Consider the following 24,597-nt stretch of genomic DNA (forward strand, 5'->3'; position numbering starts at 1 on the left):
CAGCCATTTTGAAAACACGGCGGTACCAGGCACAGTAGTGACAGTGGGCAGGATAGAGTGGGATTATTTCCTGCTACTGAAGAAGCCACTAGACCATCAGGGCCCTTCAAAGTAGGGCCCACTTTGGCTCAGGGGTCTGTGGTATGGGAGGGGGGGTGGTAGTAATGTGTGGGAAGGAGGTGGCAGTGCAGCGGTGGGGTGGCAGGCAGTAGCCATGGGGACCCCAATTACTGTTACTGTCCAGGGGCCCCTACCAATGTTAGTCCACCCCTGCTTCATTCCCTGAAGCATGTGAGGGTTTCCTAAATGAAGGCAAAAAAGGAGGTAAAAAATCCTCACGACACCGTGAAGATGAAACAAAAAAGTGAGGAGAATGGATGAGGATACCAACTGTTTTATATTTATTCACTTAAAAAATTATATGTACATAACAGCGACCCGACACGGCCGTGTTTCGGCACAATGGCCTGCTTCAGGGGTCTTTATAACCTTGGATGATGTAGTTTAAGATATATGTTCCAAGGGAAATAACGGGAAACAGGTCACTCTGGTCTCCTCTCTTCAAAATAATATATATGAGATATATATATTTTTTTAAAAAACGAGCGTCTAAGTACTCCTCTCCTAAGAGTTATCGGCAAATTGTAAAAGCACTTTTACAATTTGCCGATAACTCTTAGGAGAGGAGTACTTAGACGCTCGTTTTTAAAAAAAATATATATATCTCATATATATTATTTTGAAGAGAGGAGACCAGAGTGACCTGTTTCCCGTTATTTCCCTTGGAACATATATCTTAAACTACATCATCCAAGGTTATAAAGACCCCTGAAGCAGGCCATTGTGCCGAAACACGGCCGTGTCGGGTCGCTGTTATGTACATATAATTTTTTAAGTGAATAAATATAAAACAGTTGGTATCCTCATCCATTCTCCTCACTTTTAGGGTTTCCTAAATAACAGAACCTCTTTTGATATATGGTGGTGGTGGGGGAGATTATCAGCTCTTTTGGATGTACAACCTTACCATCTTTCAGAGGGTGTCTATTCATTTAGGGATTTAATCTGTAACACAGGCATTAACATTTATGAACCGATTATGCATGCAAATGTTTGTGTCAAAATTATGCCTAAATACTAATCTCTAAATACCCACTTAATTTACATTGTGCATATTTGTACCAATGAGCAGGGCTCAAATTATAGTTTTGTGGTTCTCTGCAGCATTTAGGAGTAAACAGACCAGCTCTACGGCCAGCGTAAGTGCTCACCCCTAAGTGCGTACGCATGTATATACCCGGTTATGCTAGTAGTCTACCAAGGAAAGTAGGTGTCTGCTTTGCTTTATAAAACATATTCCCACCAGGCCCTCAGTTATAGAATTACCCTCAAATACTTAGCTATGACACATGATCTTTCACTGCAGTTGTAGTTCCTAGTGATTGAAGATTAATTTGTAATATTTATCATTTCCGGAGTTTAATGCCAAGAAATTTCTGTAGCAGATTTTTCTGTCTTAAGGCCTACCAAGGTAGCATGCATGAGGAACTGTTTTTAAAATTGTGTTGTTTGTATTTCTCTGACACATTTTTAGATGCAGGGCCAGGGTGTTCATGATTATTCGGGTAAATAAGGGGTCCTTTTACAAAGGCACGCTAGCGTGTTCTAAATGCTAGAGATGCCCATAGGAATATATGGGCATCTCTAATTTTCTAGCGCACGCTAAAAATGCTAGCGTGCCTTTGTAAAAGGAACCCCTAAGGTGATTAAACACTTTTTGTTACTGAAAAAGTTAAGATGTATTTGAAGATATTTTGAATTGTTTTCTTTTCGACTTATAGTGTAGTCATGGTTGCTTTCCAAGCTGGATTTGATTGTAGTGTAGTGTAATGTGGGTTGCAGAAATTCAGTAATGAAAAAGTGACAAATGGTTCAAAATTTGGCAACCAGGGTTATCTTAAGATAGGATGGTACACGCCAAACTTTCACAAATTACATTGGTTGCCAGTTATAGGACATTCAAATTGTGTGCATTGGTCTTTCAGTCCCCGCAGGGTAATACTCCTTCATATCTGGCAGAGTGTTTCCCCTCTATTGGGTAGGCAGTTATTGAGAGGGCAGATCTCCTTATTGTTTCCATCAACTAAGTGGGTTAAGTACTTACGACAGTTTTCATTTTCGCTTCCTTAGCAGGCTGCTGTGATACGGAATTCTCTTCCATCATTTGTACGTTCTTTAATGAATTAGTTGCTGTTTCGCAAACAACTTAAAACTGTATTAAGAAAAATGTGGGATGAATTATGGTTTAGTGTGTGATTTTCTCTTTTGTAAATTCCCAGCTGTTTGTGCCGCTTTTTAATTTTACTTTCTGATCCGTATGGAACTGCATAGGACATTGCAGAATACATGTAATGTACAGTCACAAACAGTGTAAAATGGAAGGCAAAGTTTGAAAACTCTTTTTTTTTTTTTTATCCCTAAGTGCTTTTTACTGGGGTATAAGTTTGTTTTTTGAGAATTGTCCACTTTAAGTGCAAGTAAAAGACATGCAGTTTTATCTGCATCCATAAGGACAGGGAAATAACGTATATAGTTGCATACTGTCAAAACGTGCGTTTCTTTCCATGACATCTTAAGCCCCTTAAAAAACCAGGTGAACATACCATGGCTACACTGTACCCGCAGCAATAATCAAAGCAAAATTACACATGTGATCTTGCTTTGATTTGGGGGGGAGGGATAGTCCCGATGGATAAAATGTACCCACAGCATTTGCTCCAATGCAGACAGTATGACTATTCTCACAAAAAAAAATTAAGTTGCTCATGATAAACTTAGCCCAAGCATATAAAGGACGAAGAAATTGGGGGGGGGGGGGGGGGGGGGGGAGGGGCTACAAGAAACTAGGAGTAGCTTGCTAAGACAACAGCAGCTATATTTGCTATGATCTGAAGCATATAGTTAACTAATTCACTCTGTCTAAACACTTTTATTCCCTCCTCTTTGACAAGACTATGTTTGCAAGAAAAAACGAGCAAGCTTAGGTCATCTGGTTAACAGATGCTTCTTGGCCCATTCCAGACTGCTGTAGTGAACAGAGTCGCCTCCCACAGCTTAACTAACTTTCTGGTATCCAGGTGCTACGGGTCCTTTTGAATTTCAAAACTGAGGTGTGAGAAGGTAAATGACAATGGAAGAGGCCAAACACTAGCTTTAAAAGGCCACCTTGGTCACTGCATAACCTCCCAGCCACCCCAGTCTCCGACTTGTCTCTTACAGATTAGTTGTCCAGCAGAATCCTGATTTTTTGAAGCTTTGCCCAATTTGATATAGGGGGCACTTCTATAACTGGGTGCCACAGTTAAAGCACCGAGATGCCATGTGTTGAGTGCTTAAAATAGCATCTTGGTGCCAAGATTCTGTTACGAGCATATATCGGCATCAACATGCTTCCATTTAGGCATGCCTACCAATGTAATTCAACTCTGGAATTCATTGCCAGAGAATGTGGTAAAAGCAGTTAGCTTAGCAGGGTTTAAAAAAGGTTTGGCTAATTTTCAAAAAATCTATAGGCCATTATGAAGATGGACTTGGGCAGTGGTGTACCAAAGGTGGGGCAGGTGGGGCGGTCCACCCCAGGTGCATGCAGCAAGGGGGTGCACTGAGCAGTCCCGCAGCTGTTGGCTCTGCCGGTTCCCTGCACCCTCTGATATCAACTTCCTGTTCTGGGGCAGGGGACTGGCGGAGCCAACAGCTGCAGGACTGCTCACTGCACCCTCTTGCTTGAAGGAGGAGGGGGACGGGGTTTGACACGCTTGGAGGGGGGTTCTTCACTTCAGGTGGCAACCAAGCTAGGTATGCCACTGGACTTGGGAAAATCCACTACTTATTCCTGGGATAAGCAGCACAAAATCTGTTTTACTGTTTGGGATCTCATCAGGTACTTGTGACCTGCATTGCCCTCTGTTGGAAACAGGATACTGGGCTTGATGGACCTTCGGTCTGTCCCAGTATGGCAACACTTATGTTCCTACACCATGTCAATAGCAGGTACCTGTGGGCGTACCTAAATGCAGTAATTTAGCGTGTAACTTACACTGTTCTGTAAGTTACAGGTGTAAATGCTAATCCCACCCATGTTCCTCCCCCTGTGAACTCCCACTTGAATTTATGCACTTAGGGGCCATTTTATTAACCTGGAGTAAAAAGGGCCCTGCGGTAGCAGTAGGGGCTGTTTTTGCCGCACACTTAGGCCCTTTTTACTGGAGCAGGTTAAAAGGCTGAGAAAAGATATGGCCATGTGGTAAGATTGAATTTACCTTGTGGGTTTGCAAGGGGGGGGGGGGGGGAGATAGCACTTACCACCACCCAATGGGGAATGCATGGGGGGGGGGGGGGGGGGTGCAATTACCACCAGGTAACCTCTTGATGAAATATTTTTCAAATATTTCCACTAGCACTGGCAATACTGCACGCTAGGGGTGGAACTACCGCCGGCGCTCTCGTTGGGCCGGCGGTAGCCATGTTGAGCTTACCGCGGCTTAGTAAAAGGGTCCCCTAAGCAACTTGCTGCATCATATTACATGCGTAAGTGCACACATACCCCCCACAAGTACTATATTCTGCATGCACAATCAGGGGGGGAAGTTCTAGAAATGGTGTTCAAATTTCAGTGCTGGAAGAAAATCAGTGCCAACTGCCATTTAAAAAAGGGGAAGTACCCTTTTTAGAATCACGCTTAGCCTCAATTCTCACACCTAACTTTAGGCATCCGACTTATGCCTGCTTAAACCTGCTGCAAATACTGGTCTGTTAGGCGTGCTGAGGCCGTATTCTGTAGCAACGTGCGTAACTTTTCAGAACGCCCTTGCTCCTCCAACAGCCATGCCCACTTATGCGTTATTACAGCTAATTATATACCTTATAAAATACCGTGCTGCCAGATGCGTGTGCAAATTTTAACGGGTGCCAGTTTATGTCAGTAAAGTATTGTTACCACCCAATTATTGACGTTGATTGGCTCATTAGTGAATTAATGTGTGCGCACATCTCGGGAATGCACCCACATTTTGGCATGCAAATCCAGGCACCATATATAGAATCAAAGGTCAGTGTGTAAATTTAGGAACCATGTTATAGATTGTGTGTGTGTGTGTTTTTTTTTTTTTTGGGGGGGGGGGGGTTGGAGGTTTGTGACCTCAAATTACCTTTGCTAACTTATACAGCTTCCTAAGAGGCCTCATTTCTTGCAACTTCATTCAATTTAAATAACCCTATCTTGATTCATTCCATCTCTAAACCAGTTTCCCTGTTTGTTTGTTTTTTTATTTCTTTGCTTTGTATTAGTGTTTTGTCTGTAGGTCTGGTCAATCTGTCTTGACTAGATAGTTCCTCCTCTTGAAGCCTACAGTCTATTGCGTGTTTCTGCAAAATGCTTCATATACCCGGTAGCACAACACAAAACATAATAATAAATACAGCACAGTACTACGTTTGATTAAATTCACCAATCTGATTTCCAGCACGTGACTTTTGGACATAAATAATAGAAGAAAAAGATACGGCAACCACCACTCAAAAGCTATATTACATGACTCTTTCCAAGTTATTTTACACTGAAATAAATGTGTACAATCTTATATAATAACGCTTCTTTTCTGCGTATGTACATGTTAAATAAACAATCCTTTAAATAGCATGTTAAATTTTCAGACACACACACACAAACAAAAAAAAAAAGCGTGAGAAAAGTTTACGATCACTATGAGAAAACGAAAAAAGGAAACTGTGCTTGATAAATATCCAGGTGTGGAACGTTCTGAGACAGGTCAAGCGTATTCACTCAGTCTGTGACAGATCCACATTTTGCAGGAAGACCTTCAGATTCTCGCCATTTCGCAAGGCGCTTCTTGAACCAGATCTGGATCAAAAAAGGAAAAGCAAGTATTAAGGAATGTGCATTAGGTAGCAAGCAGAACTTAATTGCATCCTGTTCTAACATACTTCAAGAAAAATCATGTTGAGCAGAGTTTGGCAAACCCAAGAGATTTGGTTTGATGACTAGGATTTGACTATCCCAGATGTTCTTCCTCAGCTGGTTTCTGTGCTGTCTAGCTACATTGCACCTGGTTAATTTATGTTCATCTTGTGAGACCACATTGGGAATTCAAGCATCAGTTGGTTCAAATTTTGTAACAGCAGTACTGGAGCAGGAACAAAAACAGCTGACGGGGATTGGCAGAAGCACAGGAAAGTCACAATGTCCACAGGAGCATCAGTGGCCAGCAACAACTGGGAACCAACAAGGTGAGAGGAGGGGGAGGAGCTGGTTCAAACTGGTTATGGGATGACTGGCTGGGTGGAGAGGTTGACAAGGAGGGAAACTGGTGGGCAATAACATCCTAGGGGTATGGGGTGATAGGTGGGTAACTGGTAAGCTAGGGCACATAGCTGGCAAGGTGCAGAAAGAAGTGGCTGGGTGGAGGGAGGAGTTTGAGAGAAAGGTGGGTGACTGACAGGACAATGGCGGAAATTAGGAAAGAGAGAAAGGGAGACTGGAAACAGGTGGAGAAGAGAAAGAGGGGAAACTACTGGACAATGGTTGGGATGGCTGGGAAAGAGAAAGAGGGGATTATCCATACACTAAAAGGCCTGTTTTAAATAACTTGTCTTACCCTAAAGCAGTTGCAACAGGCCATAGGAGAGGGAATCCTCAAAAACTTAAAGTGCAGACCACTGGAGAGCTATGTAAACTTTGCTATTAACTCCCACCTCCCCCGTTTCAATTTGTGGGACTCACAGAGTTCTCTCTGCTGGCTCTTAAGTTTTTGAGCTGGTGCCTAGATCCAAAGAAAATGAACCAATGAAAAAAACTCAGACTAGGAGGGGAATTTTACAAAAGTGAGCCTAAAACAAATGTGAGAAATGCAACTATTTTTCAATATTTTCCAATCAAAAACCAAACTGCTATGCAATAGCAACCAGCATTAATCCAGTGCAAACCACTTCCAGACAGTCATTATTCCTCCCATTGCCCACTTCCTCTCCCACCCTCTTCCCCAATTTCCATTTTATAAATCTTATTAATTCAATTTCTGTCACTCATGTCCTTCATACAATATGGTAAGGTCTCTACAAAGCAATTTTACGCTCTTGTACCATACATACAGAATAACATTAACTGGAAAAAGGATAGTAACATAGTAAATGATGGCAGATAAAGACCTGAATGGTCCCATTCAGTCTAACAGTCACACTCATTATTAGTTGATTAATCAAAAATGAACATGATATACATTTGATCATAGACTTTCTTTGGTGTTTCTGGGACATAGACCGTAGAAGTCCACCCGGCTCTGTCTTTATGTTCCAACTACTGGAGTTGCCGTCAAAGACCACTCCATCCTATATGAATCCATCTTTTCATTTGTGGGACCCAGACCATAAAATTATGCCCAGCACTGTCCTCAGTTCAAGTTTCTGAAATTGCCATTAAAGCCCTTTCCAGCCCATCCTAAACTGGATTCCCATTTACAGAATACAAACCTACAACCTACAAGTCTGTCTTAGTTCCTCACAACGAAGTCGCCATCTAAACGTCACAACACATCCACACAAATGAAGCCATTTAAGATGTTTTTTAAATTAAAAAATATACCATCCATTTTCTAATTAGAGATCCTGTGTGTTCATCCCATGCCTTTTGAATTCCGTCACTATTTTTTTGTCTCTACCACCTCCCTCAGGAGGGTATTCCAGGCTTCGACCACCCTATGAAAAAGAATTTTTCATGGAGAGGGTGGTCAAAGGGATGTGCATCTTAATCTCTTACCATTTCCCAACTACGTTCAAACTTCTCCAATTTATTACAGTAGAGTGCTGTCAATCTTTCCATTAACAGCAATTCTTTCAGCCTCTCTTGTCATTGTGTTAAATAAAGTTATATATTAAAAAAAACAACTATTTTATGCTTATTATATAAAGGCACAACACCTATAACATTTCAGCCACATTAAATTGAGTGAATCAACATATATTCTCACCCAGTACTTTCCTCGTCCTTAATTGTCTTGTCTGTCTGTATTTTTAGACTGTAAGCTCTATCGAGCAGGGACTGTCTCTCTGTGTCAGGTGTTCAGCGCTGTGTGTGTCTGGTAGCGCTATACAAATGTTAATAATATTATTATCAATATTATTATTAATCCAGTTTTTATATTCCATCTATACCTCTACAGTTCAAAGATGGATCATAATTATTAAAAGAGATGGACAGTTCAGTCCAGGAATTAGGAAGAGAGGGAGCAGTTAGTGATAAGATTCAGATATCTTCTGGTGGTCATGTGGTTAGGTGTTGGAGAAACCCACTACAGGAAGGTTTTTAGGTTTTTAGGAGTTTTCTGAATTTCAGGTACTGTGAGCACAATCTCAGGGGTTCGGGGAGTTGGTTCCATAGAATGGCAAGTTGGTATTGAATGGATAGGTTTAAGTGTTTGGTTAATCTTAGGTTCTTGTACATAGGGAATTTAAGAAGGAGTAGGTTGCGTGTATTGTGCCTTGAAAAGGAGGTTCGTAATAGAAGCGCAAGGTGTGACATGTACTCTGTGGTTTCACCTGTTGACTATTCTGAATGTGGTGAAGCCCAGTTTGAACTGTATTTTTTCACTGATTAGTAGCCAGTGGAGTTTGGCAAGGTAGAATTGGATAGATTCATACCTGGATAACCCAAAGATCAGTCTGACTGGAGTCATTTAATCGTGGATTTGGAATATACCGCTAATGCTAGGTTGCAGTAGTCCAGTTTGGGAAGGATCAGGGATTGGACCAAAAGTCGGAAAGTTTCTGGACTGAAGCATATTTTAAAGGTACATAATTTTCTGAGAGTTAGGAAGGATTGTTTAATAGTTGACTGGATGTGGTTCTTCATAGTTAGTAGATGGTCCATTTCTTCTCCCAGTATTTTTGAGTGGAGGTCGAGGTTGAAATTGTTTCCATCCAGCGTTATTGACTCGACATGGCTGGGGTTTGATTTAAACCCCAGCCATAAGAATTTGGTTTTGCTCTTGTTTAGTTTGAGCTTGTGGAGTGCGGTCCAGTTTTCTATCGCTCTGATGCAGGTTCTGATCATATCTATTGTCTCGCACCATGTTTTGGAGACCGGAATGATCATGGTGATATTGTCTGTGTAAATGAAATGTTTTATCTTAGTTAGTTCAAGGGTAAGGCCCAGGGATTGCATTAATAGGATAAATAGGGAGGGGGAGAGTGGGGAGCCCTGGGGAACCCTGTTGGTCGGGCTCCATTTTTCAGAGTGCTATCCGTCTTTCTTGATCATGTAGTGTCGGTATGTTAGGAAGCTGTGAAACCAGGCTAAGTCCCTACCATGAGTGCTGAAGTGGTTCAGGATTGAATCATCAGGTTGAAGTCTACTAGATCGAAGGCACTGCTTAAGTCAAACTGAATGATGATTGCGCATTGGCCGGTGCTGAGTAGTTCCTTGGCATAGGTCATCAGGGCGGACGCCATGGTTTTGGTGCTGTAGTTTCTCCTGAACCCAGATTGGGATGTGTGCAGGATGTCAAAATTGAGGAAGTGGCGGTTTAGTTGTTCGGTCACATAGTCCTCCATAATCTTGACAAATAGTGGAATGGGCACAATTGGGTGATAGTTGCTGATTCCCAATTTACTCTTTTTTGGTTATTTTGGGATAGGTGTAAGGACGATGCCGCTTCCAGTGAAAGGAAATTTACCTGGGCACAGGTGAGAGTTTAGCCAGTGGGTGATGGTGGTCAGTAGTGTTGGTGAGGCTAGTCTTATCAGGTACGGTGGACAGGTGTCCCATAAAACAGGTTGCTTTGGCATATTTTGAGAAGAGGCATGTCACCTGTGGAAGGTCTATCTCGTTGAATTCTGACCAAGATCTGTCTGCTGGCATGAACATGTGAGCATATGGTGGTGGTTGCAACAGCATTTTACAGGGCTGAGTTGGTTTCTGATTGTCAGGATCTTGCTGCATAAGTGGGTGGCCAGTTCCTCTGCGGATGGGGAGGTGTTTTCTCTGGTGTTTATTATTAGGTGGTTGACATTTGTTAGTTGGTTGAGGAGGGAGAATAGTTTTTTGGCATCTGGTATGTCATTCCCGATTATCCTGGCATAGAAATCCATCCTTTTTTGGCCAGTAGGGACTTATAGTCCTGGATCTTGGATCACAGGTATTTTTGTTTTCAGGGGTGGGGTGGTGTCTCCAGAACCATTCTAGTCTCCTTCATGAGCATTTGACGAGTGTAAGTTCCTGGTCAAACCATTTGTCTGATTGTCTTGTGATTTTTGATTTGCATTTGATCAAGGATAAGTTGTCAAGGATTTTATCGCAGATAGAGTTCCAGCATTCTAGGAAATTTTGGTTGGTGGGGGAGGCCACAAGAATCTGGTTGTTGGCTTCAGACCAGAATTTGGTTGGGTCCATCTTGGCTCTGTAATGAGATGGGTACTGGGGGTTAGATCTTTTTTTTGTTTTTTCTCTCCAGGATAGAGTGGCATCTAGTAAGGAATGGTCCAACCATGGAACTCTTGTGATGTTATTGAGGGACAGAAAGGCACTTCCATTTGCAGACGTGGTAGTGGCTATTAGGTCCAGCTGGTGACCCCTGCCATGAGTGGAGGTATTATGCGATCGCTGTAGACCTACTGCTTCCAAGTAATCAAGGAATTTCATGGTCTGGGATTCAGAGGTTTTTTCTAAGTGGAGGCTGAAGTCCCCCAATAGGATGGTGAAATTGTAATGTATGGGATATTTAGTTAGGATATCTTGAAGGAGATCTTCTGCCTCTGGCCATTTTTCAGGGAGTTGTAGCATAAGATGCAGCAGAGAGAGTCATCGGAGTTGTCTTTAATTTTGTAGACTAGTAGCTTGAGGGACAGTGAGCTGATGGTTTCTAGAAGCTTGACATTAAAAAAAGATTTGTATAGAATGATGAGGCCTCCTCCTTTTCGATCTGTTTTAGGTAGGTAGCCAGGTGGATATAATTGCTGTAGATGAGAGTCATCCTGGATAGGGAACCAGGTGTCGGTCAGGAAAAACACCAAGTTGGTTTTCGTCTAGTAAATCTCAGAGTTTCTGTCTTATTGTGGCCGAGCAGCAGTTTATGTAGTTGCAGGGGATGGCAGTGAAGTGTCTGGTTGTGTTTTCTGCGTGGTGGATGTTGACTAGATTTTGGCAATTAACGGCTTGTGGGTTGCTCTTGTTTTTTGGTGAGGTTTTTTTTCTATGTTAGCAATTGGTGATTATGACTGGGATATGTAGCTGCATGTGGTCAGCAGTGTTCAGAGGTAGGGTGTTTCTTATTGCAAAGGAGAAAGCGACTTGAGTGTGTGGATTTAATGAAGAGTGATTGGGAAAGGGAGGAGAGTAGATTGCTCCTTCGCAATCCATCATGAACAGTGAGAGAATTAGCAAGTATAAAAGCCTAAATTCAGCTCTGTTTGCTGTCAGAGGGTAAAGGAGGCTCGGAGCAGCCATTGTAGCTGCAACTCTCATGAGATTTGTTTCAGAAAACAGCTGTCCATAAGGCATCATATCAAAGGCAGTGAATCTTGCTCAGTAAATGCAAAGTATTCACTAACAGCCTTTCAATGTTATAATCATAAGTTCCAGTGCCTTTATGAACAAATGCTTGAAAAAACTTTCATCATTCTGCTAGGTAGGGCTGTACTGAATAATCATATTTGATTTGGCCCCAAATAGTGCCCCCAAATATATTATTCGTATTTGATCAAATAGCGATTTAAATACGAATAATCTGTTGCTCTACTGTGTTAAATCCTACTGAAATAAACACTTGATCTCTGATCTCACATTACTTCTTTTACTATTTGTTATGTTAAAGCTCAATGCCCATTATTTGTATTCGGTATTCGTATTCAGCCGAATAATATTTTTCATTATTCGTATTCAGCCGAATAGTAAAATATGCCATTCAGTACAGCTCTACTTTGAAGTAACACCTTTCTTTAAACACTCTGTTGAGAACCCGATCCAAATCTTAAACAAGTTATCTGGCAATCACTGTTCCAAAAAGAGAGACTGTTAGCACAAGACAAAACGCCAACATGAACACGTTTTGAGCCATAGCTCTGCGTCTGGACAAGGCACACCAATATGCTTTTATAAAATAAGCATCCATAACCACATAGATGGAGAAGCACAATTTTACTTCTGCTCGGAGACAGGTACAAATGTGTATGAATTTTAGAAAATGCAGGTGTACATTGCGACTCAGTTTCTGAGAACACCTATGCACAGTGTACAAATAAGTACACATATTATTGGCATGCATGTTTATACATGTGCAAATGACCACATGGTTTTAGAAGCCCTTTTCCACATGTTAAAGAGGCAGTACACAGGGGGAAGCCTTTCTAAACTGACCTCCTTATGTGCATGGAGCTAACCGTTCCCAGAGAAAAGAATTTTGTAGGACAGGCCATGGTATGAGGTCCTAAGGATGTAGACTTGGGAGCAACAACAGAAAATATTTCTTTACAGAAAGAGTTGTACATGCATGGAATGAGTTCCTAGGGAGCTGGTGGAGAAAGAAACAGTGTTCAAGAGATCAGAAAGCACAGGATCAACAAAGAGGATCCCTAGAGACAAAGAAGCAAAGGTAAGCCAAAGATCAACTGGGGTCTATGCTATTCACCAGAATGAAATGGGCAGACAAAGCAGGCTTCACATTGCTTATATGACATCATTTTCTACCTAACAACAAGTTAAATAACCAAATAAAAGAAAAGCAGAACAAACACTGTACAAAACTAATCATAGTAAAAATATCAACTGTGTAATGAGGTATAACAGCTCATAAAATGGTCCTCTAAATATTGTTTATTAAAAAATAAGCTTAATAAATTTTAAAATTGTATTTTCTTTGGCTCCTAAAATTTTTGGCTAGTAATTAGTTTTTCTAAATGGTTTTCAACCCCTGCAACCAACTCTTCTGTACGGGAATGAATTTTGGAATCTGTGTGGGATGGGACAGAATAAGTATGAATCCTGACTCCCAGCCCTGTAACATGCCCTGTGCCCACAGAAGCTTCCCCCATTGACAGGTGTTCAGCAGAACTAGGACATTTTCCCACACACCTCATTGTACGAAAATATATTCAAATTCTGGTGTCACCTCAGTAACAGTGACACAAACTCTCTCTGCTACCAAGCACATTAACACAGTACCCTGCAAAACAAAACAAAACAAAAAAACAAACAAACCAAGGAGTCCTTTTACTAAGGCATGCTGAAAAATGGTCTGCGCTAGTGTAGGCGTGTGTTTTGGACGCACGCAGGTCTTCTCCTACATAAGCACTCAATTATGGAATGCATTACCAAAAGCCTTAAAAACAACGTACAACTACCTAAACTTCCGGAACACTAAAGACTAACCTGCTCCAAAAGGCATACCCTACCGACCCAACTTAAATGCCTGAACTCTGCTACACAACAAAACTCAAGTACGTAATGGACATTACTCAACTCTTCTGTTGTTCGACTCCCTACTAGCCTAGCTATCGCTACATGAACTCTATCCTATTACAACATTACCATGTATTTGTTCATTGGAGACTTCAAAGCCTCTCCGGTACTATGTAAGCCACATTGAGCCTGCAAATAGGTGGGAAAATGCTGGATACGTAACAAATAAATAAATAACTTACCGCATGTAAACTGCCAATTACCGCCCAGTTAGCGTCGCGTGCCAGCAAATAAAAAATACTTTCTGGCGCGCATATCAGATGCGTGTAAAAATTACCACCTGGGGCACGCGGTAGCTGGGCGGTAGTTCTAATTTGACGCATATTATACGCACATAGGCGCCTACACGCCTTAGTAAAAGGGCCCCTTAACAAAAAAAAAAAAAAAAACCCAAAATCAAACCACTCAGAAGCTATGTGGCAAAGTTGTCATATACAAGAACTACTACTACTACTACTACTTAACATTTCTAAAGCGCAACTGGGGTTACGCAGCGCTGTACAATTTAACATGGAAAGACAGTCCCTGCTCGAAGAGCTTACAATCTAAAAGACAAATGTACAGTTAATCTGAAAGGTCAGGCAGATTGGGGCAACCTATATGTTCGAAAGGTTAGGTTCCGAAAGCAGCATTGAAGAGGTGAGCTTTAAGCAAAGATTTGAAGATGGGTAGGGAGGGGGCTTTGCGTAGGGATTTTGGAAGACTGTTCCAGGCATAGGGTGAGGCAAGGCAAAATGAGCGGAGCCTGGAGTTGGCAGTGGTGGAGAAGGGTACTGAGAGGAGCGATTTGTCGTGTGAGCGGAGGTTACGGGCAGGAACATAGGGGGAGAACAGTATTAACAGTATTAACTCCCAGGACTCAAAGGCAAGGACCTCTACCTATCAAAAATATAACATAGTAACATAGTAGATGACGGCAGAAAAAGACCTGCACGGTCCATCCAGTCTGCCCAACAAGATAAACTCATATGTGCTAGTTTTTTGTTTCTACCTTACCTTAATTTGTACCTGTCTTTTTCAGGGCACAGACCGTACTATCCCTGCCTCCCAACCACCAGCCCCGCCTCCCACCACGGGCTCTGGCACAGACCGTATAAGTCTGCCCAGCACTATCCCCGCCTCCCAACCACCAGCCCTGGCACAGACCGTATAAGTCTGCCCAGCACTAGCCCCGCCTCCCAACCGTCTCTGCCACCCATTCAAGGCTAAGCTCCTAAGAATCCCTTCCTTCTGAACAGGATTCCTTTATGTTTATCCCACGCATGTTTGAATTCTGTTACCGTTTTCCTCTCCACCACCTCCCGCGGAAGGGCATTCCAAGCATCCACCACCCTCTCCGTGAAAAAATACTTCCTGACATTTTTCTTAAGTCTGCCCACCTTCAATCTCATTTCATGCCCTCTCATTCTACCGCCTTCCCATCTCCGGAAAAGGTTCGTTTGCGGATTAATACCTTTCAAATATTTGAACGTCTGTATCATATCACCCCTGTTTCTCCTTTCCTCCAGGGTATACATGTCCAGGTCAGTATACCCTGGAGGAAAGGAGAAACAGGTGCTAGAAAATCAACATATGTACAGGAGAACAGAAAAAAAAGATAACTGCTTTAGGGCCCCGTTTACTAAGCCGCGTTATAGGTGCGTTAACAATTTTAACACGCTTTAACCAATGTACATGCGTTAACTGTGTACGCGCCTACAATATCCCTATAGGCGCTTACATGGTTCGCACCCGCACTAATTGTAGGCCCGTTAAAAAACACTAATGCGCCTTAGTAAACAAGGCCTGTAGATATAAAATGCAGAACACCTCATCTCAGTCACACAGGTGTAAAGGAGAAAGACCATTAGCAAATGCAGAATAAAGGGACCACAAACTTAAAAATTTTTTAGAAATGTGCAGACAAACTGAAACAGAAACCCCAAGAAGGCTGGAGGGAAAGAAAGTGGAAAGCTTTTTCCTCCTGGAGGGATTGTGCAGAATTTGAGCAGAATTCCCCTCTGTGGGAGGCAGATAGTGAAGACAGCATGTACTTATGAGGCATATCGTAGGAAGTGCCAGCATATCATAGCAGCCTGCATGGGCTGGAAGCAAGAGTCCATTTGCAGTGGCCCATATGGACTGGAAGGGGAGGCATCTGCAGAGATGAAGCCCAAAACAATCTGGAAGAGAAGGAAAAACAGAATACAATAGCCAAACCTGAGTGGGGGAAGAAAAATGGATGGTGAGGAGTTTGGACCTTGGTAAGGTTGAGGGAAAGGAAGGTGTTAGATATAGTCATTAGTGGCAGGGTGGGGGAACAGAAGAGTGTGGATTTAGCTTATACCTTTTTAGCAGTAGTCCAAGATGAGCTATACTTTGGTGCAGTAGGTATTTTTCTGTCCCAGGAGGCTTACAATCAAACCCCCACAGCCCATTCACTTTAAATGGGCTACCGTGGCTTACTAAACAGGATGATAAGCTTGCACCTGAGGGCTAAGTGACATGTGTAGATCACAAGCAGCAGCTGTGGGAGCTGAACCTTAATTCTGGGGAAGGGGATGGGATTTGATACATCACCTTTCTGTGGTTACAAACAAAGCAGTTTACATTATCATATTCAGGGTTAAGTGATTTGCCCAGTCACAAGGAGCTGCAGTGGGAATCTAACACAGTTCTTCTGATTCTCAGGGCACTGGGTTACTCCTCCATTGGTTTCTGGCCCACTGCTCTAGTAGTTTACTCCTCCAGAACAGTCATGAGAAGAGAGCGAGCAGACAAATGAATGTTGCCTTTTGCTGTATTCATGTATTCTAACAATACTCCTGGCAGGTGGGAGGAATTCTCAACAAAGATACTATAAATTCTGTATCTTTGACTGATTTGTGTTGCATTTTAAATTAAATTGCTCAGAGAAATTTATATGGTCTTATTTTCATATGTAAGGATCCCTCATTAATGTAGTATGTTCTTGGATTCAGGACCATGCCAACTTTCAATTTAAGGGAGTATATACCACTCTGCTACAGTATCCCCTGGAAGGGAAGGGGAGAGGGAAAATGCACAGGGATGGGAGAGGCAAGAAATGCTGCACATGGATAGAAGAGAAGGGAAGGGAGAGGAGGAAATGCAGTAAATGGATAGGTAGATGAGAGGAGGAAACTAAGGACTAGAGGTGAGAGAAAGGGAGAATGGAGGGTAAGAATCATATGTGGGTGGAAATAGAGAAAAGTGAAAAAAGGAACACAAAAATAAGATTAGTGCTAGGCAGATATAAAGAAGGAATGGAAAGGTAAACCTGGAAAAGAACTGAGGTGAAGACTGACACAAAACGTGGTACAGACTGGGACCAACACAATAGAAAAACGCCTAAACAACAAAGGTAGAGAAGAAAGAAATATTTTAATTACTTTTTAAGGATTGGCATGAGTCCATTTTGGGGAAATGTACATCTTTTCTATTTTTGTATGCAATCCTTTAGAGAAAATACATTTCTACCAGTATTGTTGCTATTTATAGAGTCTGACTTTCTTGGGGGTCTCTCCCTAGTTTGTATCTGTTCATGTTCTGCATGTGTGACTGACATGAAGGATTCTGGTAGCATGTAGTGTCTGTGTAAGTCTGTGTAACAATCTAGCTTGTTCTGGTTTCCCAGTGAAAGATATATTGGTGCTCTAGGGCCAAGTGTAATATTTATAGCACTGTCTTAGGTTAGGACTGTCATGATTCGGCAAGATCTTTCTGTATAGGCTTTGAGTGTCTTCTTGCAGGGTTTTGTATTATTTGGAAAGTGTCTGGCATGTTTGAAAACGGGATCTGGGACATTGTCAACCAAAATAAAAATGCTCAGGACTAGTAGTCTCCACATTCTGTAGAGGCACCGCAAAAAAAACAAAAACCCATCTGCTTTAAACAAAATGTCTGGCAGTGGAAGGAGCGTGTGCTGATGCTCCTGAGGTGATAATCACAATTTGAGTATTTTTTTTTTGTATGGTGACTTCTAAGAGGAATAGATCCACTGTTGGGAAATATGAAGTTTCTGATGTAGATAGAACTGGAGCTTCAAGGTTTATATTGAGATTCCGACCAATCCTGTAGAGAATCCAGACTTCACTCCCACACAGAATTTGTTGAATAATGCCATCAATTATAATACTAATTTAAAGGGGGGGAGGGGAGAGGGGTATGATGTGAGGAAATGTTGATTTGGCTTCCCGCATCCCATACCTACCTTGCCACCCTGGTGCAACCCTAAATATTTCTATCTAGAGAAGCCACTGGGTTTATCCGATGTGTAACCTCAGGACAGAGGGACTTCCTCAAAGCATATTTTTGCATGACTTTTTCAGTAAAGTTAGTTGGAACATCCAAGATCTGTCTCTGGGTATTTGTGGTGAAGAGGGAAATCTCTTCCCCCTGACAGAACCTGCTCCCTTGGAGAAGAGTGTGTGTTTTGACTGAAGAGAGGGAGAGGGCTGGAATAAAAATAAATGTTCCATGAGGCCCTGGGATGTGAAATCATTGGTGGACTGCCCAAAGTCAAGGGAACCCCCTTCTAGATAAATATAAAGTGTGCAGAATGTTTACTTTTTTTTTTATCCTACAAAGTTCTCCCAGGAGTAATATTTCCTCTTCTGCTGTGCAAAATACAGACACACAGATGCACATTCCTAAAGTTAACCCATTCTTTGTTCTCTGAACATTTTTTTCCCAGTTGCACTGGTCTCACTTGTTTGCTGCTCTTCTCTTGTTGGCCTATCCCCTTCACCCAGTTTCCTAGTATGTGCTCAGCCCCTCCTCTGCAGTCTGAGTCTTTGCTATCTCCTCTCCACTCAGGGGCCGGGCCAATTTCTCTCTCTCTCTCTCTCTCTGGTCCCACTAACTCTTTAAGCTCTCACTCTCCCACTTAGTTCTTCAGTCCCAGCTTGTTTGCTTGAACTCACTCCCCAAACCCAAACTCTAAAGTCCCTGCTGTTCCTCCTCAGGTATATCTTTCTTCACATCTCATTTTTCTCTCCCCTATCTCCACGTTCCTGCTGTACCACTCAATCCTCTGTCCCCACCCCTCTAATCCTTAAATCCCTGGTCTCACCTTCACTGGCCTCTTTTTCATTTGCCACTCCCCATTCTCTCTGTTCCACTAGGGCCACTGGCACACATGCCTTCATAATCAATGAGTCACTGCACCGAAGTCATCTGTCTCTCCCTTCCATCCTACCTCCCAATCCTGCTAACTTGTTTCCCCATATCACTGCTTGCCCACTGATCCAAATTCCCAAACATTCAAACTCCACCCAATTCGCAAGCCTCTGCTCTCCTGCCGTTTCCCAGTCACCCACCAAGATCTCCCTCTTAGCTCTCATCCCTAACATGTGCCTGATTCCTCTTTCTTACTTCTCATTCTTAAGCATGGGCCTATTGTCTCTTCTTTCCTTCCCCTCCTCCCTCTACCCCCATCGTTGCAGCTACTGCTCAGCTGTCCTTTGTGACTTCACCTAAATATTTCTGTCTAGAGAAGCCACTGGGTTTATCCAATACTGTATAACCTCAGCACAGAGAGATTATCTCAAAGCAGTACATATTTTTGCATGACTTGTTTCAGTAAAGTTAGTTGGAACATCCAAGATCTGTCTCTGGGCATTTGTGGTGAAGAGGGAATTCTCTTCTTTTCTTCCCCTCCTCCCTCTACCCCCAAGGTCGCAGCCACTGCTTAGCCGCCCTTTGTGGCTGCACCACGAGAAGCCTAAAAAATCATGAGTAGACAGTTTCTCTTGCTAAAATCTTGCATTGTGAGATTATCATCAAACATTTTGGCCCATGACAAGAGGACTGTGGGAAGAGGTCTCGTGGGTTGTGCATGGCTGAAATGCATTATGGGGACACATAGGATGCAAATATGGCAAAGAAGGTATCAGGTCCACTCTCTGCCTTGTTGATTATGGAATCAGGACCTGATTTACAAAAATAAAATGTGAGAGAGCCATATTTGACATGTCCCCGAGTCTAGAATCCCAGACTTTGTCCCAGGTCACAACCAGCTACTTCCACATCATAATCTTTTCAGCCAACAACCTTTGTGCCTGTGGTGATACCCTGAGTCTAAGCTTCGATTTACATGTTGATTCTGTTTTTACTTCTATCACATCTACTTGGGAGGCTCGTCCATTCTCTTTGTGTGAAGATGGATTTCCTTATGTTATTCCTCTCTTTCAGTGTCCTACCATGTTCTAGGTCTTCCTTCCCTTGGAAAAATGCCTCTTGTGGGGTATGATCACCCTTCTATTTCAGTGCTCCTCTCCGGATCCCTCTTTTGTCTTCCTCCTCCATGATATATACACTTATCCCTGGATTCTATATATAGCATTTAACGTTAGGTGTTACTTTCGCACCAAAAAGCGTTCTGACGAATGCAAAGTGCAGAAACAGCAGATGTGCGAAAACACACTTGTGCACCCATTTATAGAATATCGCTTAGGTGTTTCTGTGCAGATCTGCAAAGGGGGTGTAACAATGGGAGGGACATGGGCAGGTAAGGGGCAGTCCCTTAAGAGATGCGCAGTGTTACAGAATAGTAAGGATCTGTGCCCAACTTGCATGCCGGGATTTTATTTACACCTGGTTTTAAATGGTGTAAATCTTTGTGCCCAAGGTTGAGTGTGGATTCTGGCACTATGTGCCCATAAAGGGTACTCATCCTGGACCGCCTGTTATAGAAAAACATTCAGCACCATTTACTGAATCCAGCCCTCAGGTTCTTAAGCCTCAGTTCACTTTCCCCCCCACTTGCATACCATTTCCAGTGTTTGTGCTACTGCTCTTTTCACATCACTATGTACACAAGACCAGATTGTGTGTGTGTGTGGTGGCCCTGTGAATTTTTTCAGGCTATTTTCATCTCATGTTTAGTGGCCAAAATTTCTTTCAGGGGAAACCAGAAGCAATCTGCCACTGGCTGAACAAAATGAATCAACATGGTCTTCTGTGCAACACAACCAAATGACACGTCAGAATCAGGCAAAAGTGAAACGTAATAACATAAATATAAGAATATAAGGGTTGTCCTACTGGATCAGAGCAAAGGTCCATCTAGCCCAGTATCCTGCTTCCAACAGTGGCCAATTCAGACCACAAGTACCTTTCTACCTTTCTGTTGATAGCCAGGATTTTCCCACTCTCTGGAAAACAGAATGTTAGGAAGTGTTAGGAAAGGAGTAGAGAATAAAACAGAGGATATCATAATGCCTCTGTTATCACTCCATGGTGAACCCGCACCTTGAGTATTGTGTGCAATTCTGGTCACTGCATCTCAAAAAATATGTATTGGAACTAGAAAAAAGTACAGAAAAGGGCAACCACAATGATTTCAAGGGGTACAAAATACCCTGAGGGATGAAGGGGGGGAACCAGGGCTGTGCCAACACGGTAAGCGGGGTAAGCACCGCAGGGGGGCCAACCTCTGGAGGGTGCCGCCACGGTGCTTACCCTCGCCACTTACCTCAGCTCCACCCTGCTACATTCCACAAGCAGTGCTCACTTTTCCTCCAGGCCCGCCCAGCGCGCCAGCCCCAGCTCCCATTACCGGCCACTACTGCTTTTCCTGTTGAGCAGCAGGGCCAGCACTACAAAAAAAAAGAAGCGCTCAGCTGACTGAGCTGAGCGCTAACGACAAAAAATGTTTAAAAAAAAAGTGCAGCACCGCAGGCAGCCTTGAGACATTGGCTGCTAGCTCTGCAGGCTTCTCCCGTCTTGGGAGGAGCCTGCAGAGCCAGCAGCCAATGCCTCAAGGCTACCTGCGGTGCCGTGTTTTTTTTTTTTTCAACATTTTTTGTCGTTAGCATTAGCACTCAGCTCAGTCAGCTGAGCACTTCTTCTTTTTGTAGCGCTGGCCCTGCTGCTCAACAGGAAAAACAGCAGTGGCCGGCAATGTGAGCTGGGGCTGACGGGCCTGAATCGGGCGGGGGAAAACAGATAAAAGGATGGGGAGAGAAAGAGGGAAAACAGATGGAAGGATGGGGAGAGAAAAAGGGAAAATAGATGGGGAGAGAAAGAGGGGAGATGGATGAAAGGATGCAGAGAGAAAGGGGAGAGACTGGAAGGATGTGGAGAGAGAAGGGACACTGAACAGAAAAGTGTAGAGAGATAGACACTGGTTAGAAGGAGGGAGAGAGAGACATTAGATGGAAGGATCAGGAGAGAGAGTATATGGGTGGAAGGATGGGGAGAGAAAGAGGGAAGATGCTGGATGGAAGGGTAGGGAGAAAGGTGACACTGGATGGAAGGATGCAGAAAGAAAGAGGGGAGACTACTGGAAGGATGGGGAGAGAGAGGGGAGACACTGGAAGGATGGGGAGAGAAAAAGGAAAGCAGTGAAAGACTGGAGAATAAGAGGAAGGGGCATGGGGAGAACAAGGGTGAGAAAAAGATGAAAAGCCATAAGTAGATGAAGGAAATTAAAGAATGGAGAGTAAGAATGAATTAAATCTGGACAGAGAGAGGCAGAAAAATATTGAAGAAAGCAAAGAAAAAAAGGAGAGAAAAATGACAAATGGCCAGGAAACCCTGGCAGAAGAGTTAAGTGAAAACGAAGGAAAGCAGAATCTAGAGACTGGGAGCAACACAATGAGAAAAAGTAAATGGCCATACAACAAAGGTAAAGAAAATAATTTTATTTTTAATTTAGATTAAAGAAATATGGTACTGTGTTAATAAAGTTTCAGAGACCAATACTTCCTTCCTTAGGTCAGGAGAGGATACCGTAAACAGCATTATACTGACCTGAGGCAGGAGGTTTTGGCCTCTGAAAGCTCACTGAAAAGGGTGTTAGGCTATTAAATAAATTTTCTGAAATCTGATGCACTGAAAAGCAGCACTTTACCCTGTGTGACAAATGCATCTGATTAGTGTGACTAAATTTTGCTGGGGGAGGGAGGGGGGTAGAGAGAAAATTTTGTGCCCACCCACTTTGGGTTCAGGCCCATCCAAAACTGGCAGTCTGGCTATGACAAAAGCAATATAATGTACACTGTTCACACTCTTCCATGCGCCTTGGAGCCAGGCAGGTCTGGGGGTGGGGGTGGGGGGGTGGGGGTGGGCGCCAACTGATAGTCTGCAGGGGAGCGCCAGAGACCCTTGGCACGGCCCTGGGGGCAACCACCCCTAATCCATCCAGTGGACTCTGCATAATGTCCCTGGCAGAAACTGTAAATCCTGATGTTGAAGTCAGTGGACATCAGGGGCAGACTGACCATATGGGCAATCGAGCAGTGCTCGGTTTCCCAAGGCAGTGGGAGGCCCACTTCTTCCGTCCCACCTGCCCAGGGCTTTGTGCCTAGGGTTACCGTATGGCTTCAGAAAAAGGCGGTCACATTGATCCAGTCCGGGTTTTGCTTCCATTGAAAGCAATGGAAGTAAAACCCAGACTGGCTCAATCTGTCCTCCTTTTTCTGGAGCCATATGGTAACCCTATTTGTGCCGGTACCTTTTTCACCTGCTCTTCGTCCATGATGTCTAAACGGGGAAAGGACCTTCCAGGTCCAATACTTCAGATGGCAGGAATCCAGTGGCCCGAATTGAGCTTGCAGCAGCTGGATGAAACGACATTGGGACCCCAAGATACTGGATAAGGAGTGATAGGAACTCTGACCGAAGCATAAGAGCCAACTGTCAAAATTATTGTGGGTGCTAAGCCCAACAGAAATAATCTCCCCTAGACACATACAAGGAATTCTCTCAATATTGGGGGAGAAATAAACCTCTCGTGAAGTGGACAGCTAAAGGCTGACCTTTCACACGTTGATGATAAGCTCTATTGCACGAAGATGAATACTGACAGAGTTGGTCTTGAGACCAGACTCAGACAGGTGTAGAAAGAACTCAAGCAAGGTCTGTATAAGACAAGATGCAGGATCTAGGGCCTTGCTGTCACACTAGACGGCAAACCTCTTCCATGAAAAAGAATAACACCTCTTTGTGAAATCTTTTCTGAAAGCAAGCAAGAGTCGGGAGACACTTTGGAAAACTCAACGAAACCCCACTCTCAACATCCAGACCGTGTGAGCCAGAGATTGGAGGTTGGGATGTAGAAGTGCCCCCTCGTTCTGCGTAATGAGAGCTGGAAAACATTCCAACTCCAGAAGAAGAGGGAATCCTATCTGACGCAGCTAGAAAAGAGCAATCAGAATCATGGCTCCACAATCTTGCTTGAGAAACAGCAAAGTCTTTTCCACCAGATGTATGGGAGGATACGCATACAGAAAACCTGTCTCCCAAAGAAGGAGAAAGGCATCCGATGGTAGCCTGCCGTGAACCTGCAGCCTGGAACAGAACTGAGGGACTTTGCGATTGGACTAAGTAGCAAAAAGATCCACTGAGGGGTCTTTCGAACTATAGGCATGCTCAACTGTAGCATTATCCTGCTCAGCCTGTCGGCCAGACTGCTGTTTACGCCAATTAGATAAGTGGCTTGGAGAAAACATGCCGCGTTGCGGGCCCACCGTTACATCTGCATGGCATCCTGACTCAGAGGGCAAGATTCAGTACTCCTTTGTTATCGAGTACATCACAACCCGATTGTTTGTTGAATTGAAATAATGTGGTTGGATAGCCAGGAGGGATGCAACCTTCGTCAGCAGCTTCTGACTGAGTAAGGTGCCTCAGAATCAAAATAGAGAGAATTAACCACCTCTGAGGGGAATTCCGAAGACTGGCGAACAGTTGGGTTACATCCTCTAGATACCCTAAACTTGATACCACTGGGAAGCTAGGATGCACTGAGCGGATGTCATGTGCAAAAGTGCCATGGGAGTTACATGAACTGTGGAAGCCATGTGTCTAGAAGTCTCAATATGTACTGTGCTGTAATCTGTTGAGACGGGCAATCATCGTGTTAAGGGAACACATGCACTCCCAGTCCATGAAGATACGCTGCAACAACAGCCAGGCACTAGGAAAAAAACATGCTCTGGATGCAAAGAGAGTATAAGTATCCTGTAAATCCAGAGAGCATAACCAATCGTTTTCCTGAAGTATGGGAAGAAGGATGCCCAGGGAAAGCATCCTGAACCAAAACTGTTTAGGCCCCTTATGTCTATGAT

The 24,597-nt window shown here is 43.3% G+C and overlaps 1 protein-coding gene across 2 annotated transcripts in view; it reads right to left on the reverse strand.

The window, feature by feature from the left end:
• Positions 1 to 5,492: 5,492 nt before the first annotated feature.
• HOPX (HOP homeobox) overlaps positions 5,493 to 24,597 on the reverse strand; it is an 86,315-nt gene continuing 67,210 nt past the window's right edge. For both annotated transcript variants that reach the window (XM_030194556.1, XM_030194557.1), the window contains exon 3: positions 5,493 to 5,920. In XM_030194556.1, coding sequence (XP_030050416.1) covers positions 5,843 to 5,920 — 78 coding nt within the window. In that variant the 3' untranslated portion in view covers positions 5,493 to 5,842. The remainder of the gene's footprint in view (positions 5,921 to 24,597) is intronic.

Source organism: Microcaecilia unicolor, chromosome 2 (assembly GCF_901765095.1).
Source record: "Microcaecilia unicolor chromosome 2, aMicUni1.1, whole genome shotgun sequence".
Taxonomy (NCBI): Eukaryota; Metazoa; Chordata; class Amphibia; order Gymnophiona; family Siphonopidae; genus Microcaecilia; species Microcaecilia unicolor.